The sequence below is a fragment of the Cimex lectularius genome, unplaced genomic scaffold (assembly GCF_000648675.2).
Source record: "Cimex lectularius strain Harlan isolate CLEC.00 unplaced genomic scaffold, Clec_2.1 scaffold128, whole genome shotgun sequence".
Classification (NCBI taxonomy): Eukaryota; Metazoa; Arthropoda; class Insecta; order Hemiptera; family Cimicidae; genus Cimex; species Cimex lectularius.
Genome location: NW_019392876.1, coordinates 1162551 through 1176247, shown reverse-complemented (window position 1 = coordinate 1176247; position 13697 = coordinate 1162551). Strand labels below are relative to the sequence as shown.

General features: G+C 34.9%; 1 protein-coding gene across 1 annotated transcript in view; it reads left to right on the top strand.

Annotated features, from left to right (window-relative positions):
• The window catches only part of LOC106673978, a gene marked incomplete at its 5' end in the record, with an annotated part of 44804 nt that extends 33271 nt beyond the window's left edge, over window positions 1-11533 (top strand). The window contains 4 exons of the mRNA XM_024228968.1: window positions 2372-2507; window positions 2581-2714; window positions 6690-6903; window positions 10230-11533. Of these exons, the coding sequence (XP_024084736.1) occupies window positions 2372-2507; window positions 2581-2714; window positions 6690-6903; window positions 10230-10321 (576 nt within the window). The remainder of the gene's footprint in view (window positions 1-2371; window positions 2508-2580; window positions 2715-6689; window positions 6904-10229) is intronic.
• Window positions 11534-13697: the final 2164 nt, after the last annotated feature.

The window sequence follows — 13697 nt, the reverse complement described above, 5'->3', positions numbered from 1 at the left end:
TTCTTTAAATTTAACAAATACATGTTGGATGTGGAAAAAAGTGAATTTATACAATGCAAAATATATTTTTTATATATTCAATCAAAGTATTTCTACTCACTCAAAGTGTTTGTCTTCTGTGCAATTGTACCATTCTTGCGTGTCGTGTTTAGAGTGCCAGCGAGATTTTGCTGTTTTGTGTTTATATAGGTTCGATTTTGAAGGAGTGGGGAAGGAAGTCGGTATAGAAAGACATTTTTGTATAAGGAGTCGGCTTCTTTGAGGTGAAAAGAGCCTACGATGGGAAAAAACGTTGGTAATGGTTCGGCCATTTGTTATCAATAAATATTATGCTATGTTTTAAATTGGGAATATCGATTAGATATAAACACATTTAATCGTTAATCCAAAACAAGGATAAAGGATTTTTCAATGTTTACTTTTTACGAAATTTAAAATGTTTATTCAGTCTTATTTGAATTCTGAAGCAATAAATTGTTTAGTTTCAACTTTGTTTCCCTAATTTCCATATCTCAAACTTAAAACGCTACTTAGTGCTGTGGATGTTGCGCGTGGCGTGGGACTTATTTATGATGGGCGTTCCATTAGGTATTGCCATCGGAGTTCCCTACGAAACATTGCGAGACTCCGTTAAATGTTTTCTAGAAACTGGGTCCTACCATAGAAGGCCTGGTTCTGGACGCCCTAAGGTAACAGAACTACAGGATGACCATTTTTTGACTTCGAGAATTTTGCGAAACCGGCACCTTACCGGGTTCAAGCGATTCATCAGCTCCAGAAAGTTCCAGGTTTCCAAATTTCTGATTGCACTGTTAGAAGAAGATTAAATCAGTAGGGACTTAAATCAATTCGCCCCGTGAGAGGACCAGAATTGACCAGAACACACCGAGATGCACGGCTCGCATTTGCTCGAGAGCACAGCCATTGATCTTTGTACGTTTGGTCTGCTATACTTTTTACAGATGAGTGTACATTTGCTCTACGAACTCCAGATAGGCTTCAAAGAGTGTGGAGAAAGCGAAATGAAGGGTACGAAGCCTGTAATTTTTCCCACGGCCAATCTTTTCAATGTAGCTCAGTGATGGTGTGGGCGGGAATATCAACGGAGAGTCGCAGAGGGTTGGTTGTTGTTCGTGGAGGGTCTTTGACGGCCAATCGCTATGTGGGTGAAATTTTGGAACATCATGCGTGGCCTATCCTCGATGAAAACAGCCACAATCCTATTCTAATGCTCGATAATGCCCGTCCACATGTAGCTCGCATAGTACAAACGTACTTCAACAGCATAAAATCAGGGTCTTAGCCTGGCCATCTCCAGATTTGAACCCCATCGAACATTTATGGGATAACCTCAAAAGACGAATAAGAGCGCGTCCATCACTTCCTGATACACTACACGATCTTTAAAGGACTCTTCGTTTAACGCTAACCTCCAGCAAAGAAACATTTCCAGACTGGTAGAAAGTATGCCGAGGCGTATTCGAGATGTAATTAAGGCAAGACAAAGAAATACACGATATTGAAATGTTAATTAAAAATCTAAAACAATTTTATCTCTCCGTCTTTTTGTTCATTTTCCTTTGCAATTTATATATTTATTTTTTTATCTTTTTAGACAAAGACTCAATTAGCAAACGTTAAAAGTGAAACTTTAATTAATATATTAAAAAAATCTATACCAATCAAGTTATATTACAAGGGGGTGGAGTTTTTTGCCTGTCAGGGTATTTCTAAGTCTTTCTCTTCTGTTAAGAGGTCCAATGTACATTCACCCTTTCTGCGAATTCTGGGGTTGGAAACTGCATCCCCCTTTCTCTTTCATAAGTGCTGGCGCGCTCTAGCGAACTACTTATAAATTAGATTCTGCTGCGACAAATAAATAATGCTAATCCTATATGTGTAGAGATTAGTGACCGTTAATCGATAGTAATTCAGATATCGTGAGATGCGGTCGGGTGTGATGTAGGTTTCAGAAAAACATTTTCTTTATCGTGCCAACGTTTCGATCTTTTATTGAGATCATCTTCAGGGCTCAAAGTGTTTGTCTTCTGTGTAATTGTGCCATCCATGCGTGTCGTGGCACTCTCAACACGACACGCAAGGATGGCACAATTACACAGAAGACAAACACTTTGAGTCCTGAAGATGATCTCAATAAAAGATCGAAACGTTGGCACGATAAAGAAAATGTTTTTCTGAAACCTACATCACACCCGACCGCATCTCACGATATCTGAATTGCTAATCCTATATTTTATACGCAAAAATTGCAAATCACTACTAACATGCTGACTTTTATTTAAGTCACTTTAATCCTGTCGGCGGGTGGAATAATACTATCATTCTTAATAATATTATTTCAATGTTTCAGATTTACCTGTCTAATAGTACAGTAGTGACGCTTTCCAATGTTCAGAAAGAGTTGACCGGCTTTTACGCCTGCGAAGTCTCCGCTGACGCTCCTTTGTTCCACACGGTGATTAAAGACGCTCCAGTAATCGTCACAGGTAATTTTTTTTTATATAAATATTTTGCCAGAAAATCATGTCTTATAAAACCCTTATAACTTTTTGTTAACAGAGGAGCCTATTGCGTTACCGGAAGTCAGTGTAGAAAAAGGAAAATACTCCCTCGGTGAAAAGATAAGAGCCAATTGCACCTCACAAGGTGGATACCCTCCGGCCAATCTCACCTGGTTTATCAACGGAAAAGAAGTAAAATACAGTTATTTACTATTACTAAATTTAAATTACTATCAATAATAAATTATATTTGTCCACTTTAATTGGACTTTTTTTAAATTGTCAAATGTTTGCTACAAAAACGAAGACCTCTTCTGTAAATTAACTAAATGAAACTTTTTACAGTTCCATTTATATTTTTAAATACAATCCCAACTATTTAATTTACAAAATCAATCACTAATTACTAGAACAGTTTTATGTATTTTCTGTATATTATTCATTATTTGTAACTTTATGCTTATGAAAGTAAAGTTCGTAAATATTGTTAGTCTTAATTGATTAGTTTTCGTTTTCACAATGAATTGCACGGTGAAATTATGGTGTAATCTTACATACAAATATCACACAAAAATGTATATCATTTTAACCATATTAATAACTGTTGGATTCGTGAGGAGAGTTCAAGAATGTCGTAGTTTATAAAACATCTTTTTCATTTTTTGCCTGCGTTTCGACCTTTATTCGGGTCATCTTCAGGACAAAGCGTAGTGCTATTCCTGTGGTGACGTATAGGTGTTGTGTGAAATTGTTCCTGTCCTGAAGATGACCCGAAGAAAGGTTGAATGAAATGAAAAACGTATTTTTCTTAACTACATCATTCTTGACCGCTCCTCACGAATTCAACAATTATTAAACAACCGCTTACTAAAAAATAAAAAATACATATTAATAAGAAAATGTTTGTTGTAGTAATACTATGTGTGAGAGTTTAGTAAGTGCTTATTTAAATTGGAGAGAGAGAGAGAGAGAGAGAGAGAGAAAGAGAGAGAGAGAGAGAGAGATTAGTATTTTACACAATTAATGATAAAAAAAGTAATAAAGATTTTAAAATTACTATATATAAATTACGAGTAAAAAAATATACATAAAAAGTTTGTGTGTATGTGATAGAGAGATAGAAAGAGAGAGAGAGAGAGAGAGAGAGAGAGAGAGAGAGAGAGAGAGAGAGAGAGAGAGAAATACCGATATCTCATAAATCATATAGTTAGTTTTTAACTATTGTTAATATTAACAATCCTCAGAAAATGCACAGAAAACAATTATTTTTTAAATCTTTTTCTATTTTTATGCCTGTTATTATAATAGTCAAAACTGTCTCTCTCGCTCTCTCTCCCACACACACACACACACACACACTCACAGATGCGCGCGCAAATGCTTTGTAAAAAACGTGCACATTCACATAAACAAATAAAATTAGGAGTGAGTGTGATAAATTGAACTAATTAAATTCTTTAATAAAATACATTTTTATTGGGTTGTCCGGAAAATAATGCAGGATTTTAAGTTTTCATTAAAAAAAATCTATATAAAATGTTCTGTTTACGTTTACAGGATTACTCATTTGTATGAATGTCAACACTTATTAATCCTCTTCCAAATGATATTGTTTGTTTACCTCTGTAGCATTCCGCTACTTGGAAATAATTCAGTCATCCTTATAATGTCAAAGCGAGAATTTCGTACGATTTTCTTTTACGAGTTTAAACTCGGCCGAAGCGGAGCCCAAACGGCTAGAAACATTAACCAAGTCTGGGGCGAGGGTTGTGTTAATGAGTGCACTGTGCAAAGGTGGTTTAAAAAATTTCGGGAGGGAGATTTCAGCCTTGAAGATGAAGAAGGTCGTGGAAGGCCTTCCTCTCTTAATGATGATGTTCTGCGATCAGTGGTGGAAGAAAACCCCAAAACAACTGTTCGAGAACTTGCAGAGCAACTCAAAGTCAGTAAAACGACCGTCGCTGACCACCTCAAGGCGATTGGAAAAGTGAAAAAACTCGAAAATTGGGTTCCACACTCATTAAACGATCGCCAAAAAAATCAGCGCTTTGATGTTTGTGCATCACTTCTTTGTCGAAACAAAAATGACCCATTTCTGGCCAGAATTGTTACATGTGACGAAAAGTGGATTCTCTACGATAACACTAGACGTTCTGGACAGTGGCTCGACAAAGGAGAAGCTCCAAAGCCCCCAACTCATCAAAAAAAGGTAATGGTTACGGTATGGTGGGCTTCATTTGGTTTAATACACTACAGCTTCTTAAATCCTGGCGAAACCATCAATGCTGAATCATACTGTAACCAAATTAATACCATGCATCAGAAATTGGCAGTAATGAAGCCCTCTTTGGTCAATCGGAAAGGGCCCATTTTGTTGCATGACAACGCTCGACCACATGTGTCACGTGTAACGTCACAAAAATTATTGGAGCTTGGCTATGAAACTTTGCCTCACCCACCCTACTCTCCGGACCTCTCGCCTACTGACTACCATTTTTTTAGACACCTGGACCACTACTTACAACACATAATATTCAAAAACCAAACGGAACTGGAAAATGCATTTATTGACTTTATCAATTCTAAAAATTCTGAATTCTACTCAGACGGAATTAATAAGTTACCAACACGTTGGGAGAAATGTATTGAGAGTATGGGAAATTATTTTGATTAAAGAACATTGCTTTAAAGTAACTAGTTTCTTTTTTTTTGTTTAATACCAAAATCCTGCATTATTTTCCGGACAACCCAATAATCTAGTGTCATATTCCACGAGATAGTTTTTTATAAATTGAATCAATTTGTATGCTATAGACATGTACAACATACAATTGTGTTGTGAGTTTCTCAATGTAATCTGCAGGGTGATAAACCTCAAATTTGGTTGTTAGCAATCATTTTCGATTGCCTGTTTTCACTGGGATGGTCTGTCAAATGCAATTTGAAATTTCACTATTTTCAATGTTGTGTCTATGTGATTTCTGTGAAATCGAGTGGCCATGCGGGAGGTGGAGTGCGTGTGTCTGCGTTATCTTTGTCGATGTATTTGGTTGATTAAGTCTGTGACCATCAGTTGTTGTTTTTTTTAAATTTTTAATTGGTAATATTTTAAATGTTGTAAACAATTTGAATGGTTGTTAATTTGTGTGTATGATTTTTTAGTGTTAAATGTGTTCTTATTCTTCGTTTTTAATGTTGTGTAGAATGTAATTTCAAGCTTGCCTGTGTTGTTGCGTGTTCCTGGTAGTTTTCTATGAGGAGAGTCGCGTGATTTGATTTCCTATATCTTACATGTATGTTATTTTTCGTCCTGCATGTTCACGTTCTCTTGTTATGACCTATATGCCATTTTTGTCGAGTGGGTTAGTTTCGTCAAAGTGTTGTCTTACATTAGTAGTTTTCCGTCTGTGTTGATCTGCATCCGGTATGTGGTAATTCCTAATTTGTTAAATGTTTGTAAGTTTGTACGATTATTTTTCTTTGTGTGTGAATTTGATTAATTTATTATCAATAATTGTGCGTGTACTTTGTTTATTATTTTTGTTCGAATTGTAGCCATTGTTGTGTGCAATTTTTGATTTTAGATCGTTTTCGTATTTCCCTTTTGCCAGTGGAACTGTTTTAAAATTAAGTGTAAGTCTGATAAAATAATAAAATTTCGTTACATAAAATATACAAATGCATACCAATTAATAAAATAATTACTTAATTACATGTGAATATTTCTATCTCCCCTAAATCAATTGGTTCTCATAAGTAATATATAGGATAGGAGGAATTGTTTATTTAAATAAAAGATATAATTTAGCTAAAAAATAATGTGGTTAACGTTTCCGTTCATTTCCGTCTTGCTAACTATTATCGTTAACGATAGTATTGTTTCTCAATATCTCAATTTTGACAACGTGATATCTTGTTTCGATTAAAAGAAGTTTGACAGGTGATTTCTGAAAGTCAATGTTTCCCCGTTCTGAAAATTTCTCTAGATAGGATTGTCTCCTCGGGGGAGATTAGGAATCTACCAGAAGGCATCAATCACTAAGCGGGACAGAAAGAAATAAAGAAAGAGAGGGATTAGAAGTGAATCAATCGAAAATGGATGGGCGTTTTTTTCTGAATCAGCCTTTTCTGAAATTCAAGAGATTTTAATATATCGCGTTCTTCCAGGTGAAAGAGTGGGTCGGCAGCGTCGTTACGGAAATCCCAGGATTGAGCGAGGTGGAATTCGAGGCGAGATCTTCCCTATTTAGAGACGGAAAATTAAGACTGCGCTGTTTAGCCACTCAGTTCACACTATACAGAAGAACTGCGGAAGTTGATCTTCAAGAAGACACGCCTCAGCTGGCACATGTCATGGGCCCTACCGTCTCACCGTCTAGCGGTAAATCAAATTATTTCAAACCTTAAAACTCGACCTGGTTTGATTTAATAACTACAATTACAAACTTAAATAGAAACCCATTATATTTCGTGGTCCGATTGACCAAATAACTTCTTTCAATTAATTAATCTTTATGTAAGGTATTGGTTGAAATGAAAAAGCTAGTGTCACGAGCGGGATTCGAACCCACGACCTTCGGCTAAATACACCGTTGCTGTACCACTTGAGCTATCGTGTCTTCGAAAGGTAGGTTGAGATGGGAAGTTAGTGTCCGAGTGGATCGAAGTCACGATAGCTCAAGTGATAGAGCAGCGGCGTATTTAGCCGAAGGTCGTCGGTTCGAATCCCGCTCGTGACACTAGCTTTTTCATTTCAACTAATACCTTACGTAAAGATTAATTACTTAAATAGAAAGTGATAACATAATTTCCAAATTTTAAATGGCCAAAACTTTATACGTTCAGATTTTTTTGGGCTATATAAATTCAAAGCTTTTACTCCAAATATTGTCAACTCATAATTTGTGCATTCAGAAATCCTACCTTAAAACATAAGTCGATAGAGAATAAATTAGTGGATTCGCTTTTGACCTTGAGTTTATTACTTCTATTTTTTTCTTTATTTTACACACAAAAATATTGGTTTTACTAACACTTAGCTTGCGTCTCATATTTTCTCTATTCACGTGCTTTACATATGTTCAATCGAAAATACGTCGACTCCATGGATATCAAGCCCTAATGTTTTTGAAGAAGTTATAATGTAATTACCATAAGGATGGAAAAAGGTATAGTTTACATTATTTTATACAGGGTGTCCTTTTTAGATGGCCCGGTTGAATTTTTCTTGAACCAATGAAGCTAATAAAAAATAGGCTTTAATCCTTTTTAGTCTAGTTTCAAATTTTTACCTTTTTTTTGGTGAAGATTTATACCGGGTACCTCGGGCCCAGTTCAACCTCAAAATGTCAGGTACGACCCTATACATCCTGACATCATTTTAAAGGATGTTTTACGCTGAAAACAATGGTGCAATCGGATTTTAAGTTTGTAAAAAAAATCACAAATTTATGGCCAAAAGAAACCGGCAGGTAATTTCGACGAGGAGCTGAATATTTTATTGTATATTCGCGACAATCCGACTTCGTTTCTCCGAATGTTGTTGGAAAGATTTTAGGTTTTTCAAAAAATAAAATTAGAGATGCACTGCGGACCTACAATTTTAAGTCCTACAGTTACTATGGGTGCAAGTTCTGACGAAATTTTGTTCTGACGAGTTCGTCCGAACAAACAGTACTTCTTGTCCAATGAGAGTGTGTACTTCGGCGGCGAAGAGCATGACAGAACACATATTTCACACAAATGATGTTCCTCTGCAATTATGACAAAGAATCATTCTCCAGCTTGATGAATGCCCCCACACAATTCTTTGCATATGAGACATTACTTGAATCGTCACTTTGGGGATATGACCTCATAGAACAGATTGCAGTTGGCCTCCTCGGTCACCCGATTTAAATCCACTTGACTATTTTCTGTAGGGTCATTTAGAACATAACAGAGTCTATGCCAATTATAACCCAATAACCTCAGTTGACGAACTGCGGCAAAGAATAGAAAATGCTTGTCAATCCATCTCCCCTGACTATATCGCTTTGAGCACAGGTGAAAAGTGGTTAAAAAAGCAAATCTTTGCATCTTTACGCAAGGCGGGCACTTCGAACATGAAATGTGATTAATAAATAGCAAACCAAATGACAAACGTGCAAGGAACGTTAGAAGCATGTCATAAGCTCGAAGTCCCTGGATAAGATTTCCATTCCAACAACTTTCGGAGAGAGAAATTCGGATTTTCGCGAACATATAGAAAAATATTCAGCCCCTCGTCGGAATTACGCTGCCGGCTTCTTTTTGCCATTTTTTGACCAATTTAAAATCGATTGTACCTTTGTTTTCTGCGTGAAAAATCCTTTAAAAGGAGGTGCCAGGATATATAGAATTGTGTTTGAAATTTTGATGTTGAACTGGGCCTGGGGAGGTTCCCTATATAATTTTTCTCCAAAAAAAGAAAAAAATTTGAAACTAGACTAAAAAATCAAGAAAAATTCAGCCAGGTCATCTAAAAAGGACACCCTGCATAGTGTGGTTTATATTATAAATTGATTCAATTAGGCTTTGATTAACATATATTGCAGCCCAATATAGCAAAAAAGTGGTTTAATAAGACTCGTTTGGAAGTGGTGGAAAAAATTTAATTGTTCGGAGGAAAGGACTTTGATGGAAAAAATTAAATCCTAGCTTTCGTTCAGGGAAAATCCTTTAGCGTCTTTTTTTATTGTTAAATAAATTAAATTACTTTTTTGACGCTCCAAACAGCGTGAATTATTTGGTAAACAATGGGATCCCTTGTTTCCCGTCATCACCCTTGTCAACAAAATGCCCCCTACCCTATTCAGGGATTTTAAGGCTATTCAAAACAAATTTTATAGAAAAGTTTCACAAAGCTCGTAAATGTTTTACCCATTGTTCGTTTTCACCCCCTCCCAGAGCTTCGTCATATTATCAAGCTCTCGATTAACTCTGTCAATCGAAAAAACTGATTAAAAATTTAATGAAACCTTGACAAGAATGTAATAATTTTAACGGAGTGAAAACCGTGCCATGAAACGCAAAAATATTACTCTGAATTGTAAAATGTCACTTTCTTATAAATTAGTACAGCCTTGTAGCATGCCTAGAAACTCAATTGTTCTGCGACCATTTTCGTATTACAAGTGCGGCCCATGGTTAGATTGGGTTAGGGTTAGAAATGGTTAGTTTAGGTGAGGTTGGGTTGGGTTAAGAAAGGTCAGAAACCGACAGCCGTCTCCATTCGAAGGAAGGCAATCCCATCAACCGACGATCACCCAACCCATCCACTTAAACCGTTCAACTATGAATTTACCTCTGAACAATCGATTTTATTTCAATCTTTCCTTCAATTTTCTGGTTGTTTGTATGTGTCGTGTACGTAATTAAGTAGATAAAAACATGATAGTCTGGTTAGTATTCACACTACCCCAGAGTATTCCATATTCCTTGGGGTAATTTCGGATATGCCTCTCCATTCACGCTAATAAATTATATTCATACACCAAGCGTCGTCCACACTACCCCAGAGTACTCGATATTCCTCGGGGTAATTGGGTCACCTCCTTATTTGTTTTTTAATTTTTTGGAGTGGGTTTTGATGTTGAATACACCACAATTAACTGATAATAATTAATAATATTAATAACTTATTCCTTATAAACAATATAAATTTTTAAAATTAATTATTCGTTACAGAAATGGTAAACAGTACGGCCTGGAGGATGGGAACTTCACCGTGGATTGTTCCTGCTGCTCTCGCTACACTAACGTGGATTGCTCCAAGATAACTAACAACTAGTTCACTTTTGTAAATAAAAACAACAAACATGGTTTAATCATTTTCAATGTAAATACAAATGTAATCTAGTAGGTATAAATAAAATACAAGTCATTTAACAATAACAAAAGTATACTTGTTAAAACAAATGTTTGTATCGTGAAGCCCTTGGTCATTTCAAAGGATTCCATTATACATTTTGATTTCAATAAATACGACAATGTGTAAATATCAACTATATCCATGTAAATAATAGCGTCAAGGCAATTGTAAGATAAATGGTTTTGTATGTTATAATAATTTTATCTGTTTGTTGTTCATTTTAAAAGATTTTATTCATAGTATGTTTCAACAACTAACCCCTTGTTATTCTGAAATTCAAAACTAAAATTTTAAAATTGGAAACTTTAAGCATTTATCTTCAAAAGATAAAGAATGTTTGTGAACTATTTGATGAGTTCGTATTAACAGAAGCTTGATAGAGTTAGTTTCAAACATCGAGGTGTTAAATACGTTAAAAATATTGTTTAAAAAAAAAGAATATATATATTTAGTAATTCACCATGAATGCTCTTTTGTACGTTATATTTGTTTACTTGTTACATTCTCAAAATAACTATTGTGCAATGCGATAAAGTAAAATGTTAAATTTGAAATTTGCATAAATTTTTGTTCAAGAATTGAGTACGAGTTCTCTAAACCTTTTCATCAAAAGAATAAACATCAAACATCAAGAGCAACAAAACGAAAGAAATGAGTTTTTTCCTGAGTTCCTGTTGTGAGTTAGATGATACTTGGGGAAATTATATCGTTTTTATTAGGCGATACAAGTCACCCAAAGCCGTTTTCGGGTCGCCTCCTTTGCCTCTTAAATTTGATCGTTCCTTTCATCCTGTGGAATTACCAACTCTTTACATGCCAAAGTTGCTTTCAAGCTTAAATCGTACTTAATGCGCCTAGATAACTTTCGATTCGAAAACGAATGGTCTTTGCATCGCAAACGTTTTAATTGTATTGGATAGAAAAAAAGAGAATAAGGCTAAAGTACGTCGGAAGAAAAGAAAATTCACGTTAGTGAATAATACAAACTCTCGTTTCCTTTGGGAAAAAACTGGCTAACTCTCAATTCCATCAATTTATATTTAATTGGCTGACGTGATAATGAATTTGCTTCCTTTGCCAAATGAAAACATAAAGTATGTATGAGAAACTCCTCGTGGAATTATCAGTGTTGAGCCAAACAGATGTTTTCTTAACAAAACTGACTAATTCTCAACAGTATCGTATTAACTTAATATATTACAATTAATTGGTCAAGCGAACCACGAAATTAGAGAATTAACTTAATACTTGGTGATCTGGCTTAACAATAGAGAATTACGTGTGTGGTGTTTAGTGACCGTTAGTAACTGATTATTTGGAGATCGTAAGATGCGGTCTGGTGTGACGTAGGTTTTAGAAAAACATTCTCTTTATCGTGTCAACGTTTCGATCTTTATTCAGATCATCTTCGTGTTGAGAGTGCCATGACATACAAGAATAACACATCTACTCGGAAAACAAACACTTTTTGATGTTAAGCCCTGAAGTTGATCTCAATAAAGATCGAAACATTGGCACGATAAAGAAAATGTTTTCCTAAAACCTACGTCACACCAGACCGCATCTCACGATCTCCAAATAATCATAGAGAATTAATATCAAAAGACTAAAAAAAGAATTTGCTGTGAGATTTCTTCACGCTTTTTGATCGGTGAGTATCATGAAGTTGGGTCGTAACAGATCAATTTGGTATGCGAAAAAACTCTAAAGATGACGAAACACCAAAAAAGTGTCTAACATACCAACCAGCAAAGGTAGGCAGGCCAAAATAATCGTAACGATTAAGTTCCAAAAAGAATTTAACTTTAATGGTAAAGAAATTCTTCAATATACCTCATCTTTACCTTAGCTTTAAATGTATTAAAGATGGACAGATCATAAGCATGTAACAAATTTTCTTCTACATGATCATAATCTCTCGGTCTAGGCATTAACGAAAAAAATCCCCAACAATCCGCGAAAACCAATTGGGGAGTCATCACAACTCAATTAAAATTCGCAACGGCTTCCACGAGGAAATACATATTTATGACTATCCCTGTTACTCTTAAAGCCAATGAAATATTTATGAGTAATTCCCGTTCGATTGGGTTTCCACCGACTAGGCCCTGGGTGAAAAACAGATTATCCATCCAGGTAAAACATATTTTTGTTTTTATCGAATCGGACGTACACAACAATTTAATATGTGCATTTCGAATCGGTTTATTTAATATTCTCTAAAGCTTTGAAAGTCCTAATAAATTTATGGTTGATAAAATTATTTAGGGGTTTCCCACTGATTCAATTCACTGAGTGCTAAGTGGAATAAGCCTGGTTGCACCTTTCAGTAACAATAAAAACCATTATTTGTTTTATATTTTTACAACCAAGTAAATTCATATTTATACATTGAAAATAAGTAAAAACAAAGCTTGCAAATAGGCTAGGTTGTTTTAGGCAAAGGACGATTTTTCTTCAAACAAATTTTGTTCTTGCAACGATGCTGATGGTACTTCATAGAAACTTCTTTTTTCTTTCTTAAAGTTTTGTTCGTCACGTTGCTTTTTTTAACGTTTAAAATACATTTCCTCGATAGTTTTTCTTTATGGTTATCAACTTGCTTAACACTAACACTAACACTTAACACTAACCATTGATTTATTAACGGATCCTTTTAATTATGGATGCATAGAAGAGAGAGAAGAATCACTTTTCTTGAAATCTTAGCATCACTATTCAAATGTAATAAAGCTTTTTTGTGATTAATTCACATTCGGGAATAACTAATGGGCCAGAAATATTATCGTCGAGAGAAAAATTGACCAGTTCAATCAACTTGAATATCATCACGTCATAATGCTTTTTCATGTTGATTGAGGGCGGAGATGAAATTGTCTACGCCAATCAATAAACCAAGCGAGTGAAATTTATTGTAGCGTTACTGTAGTAGTTTTTATACATTTAACCGTCGAGTTTAAATCTACTACCTTCACTATTAATCTATAATTTTTCATGGCAATTTTAAAATATATAAATCGAACGTTTATCATGTTTTTTAATATTATTTCTCATATTTTGAGATAGTTTGATTTAAATTTTCTTTGATCGATGATGAACTCTAATATTTTAATAACTTATTCAATTAATTTCATAGCGTACTATTAGATGACCCCCTCTGACGTTCAAAGAGCATATAAGGGTTTATTCTCATTTATTTTTTATGAAAAATTCTGAACTTTACTGTTATAATTAGGCTAAACGTGGTATTTATTATCACCCTCCAAAATTCTCCAACCTTCCTC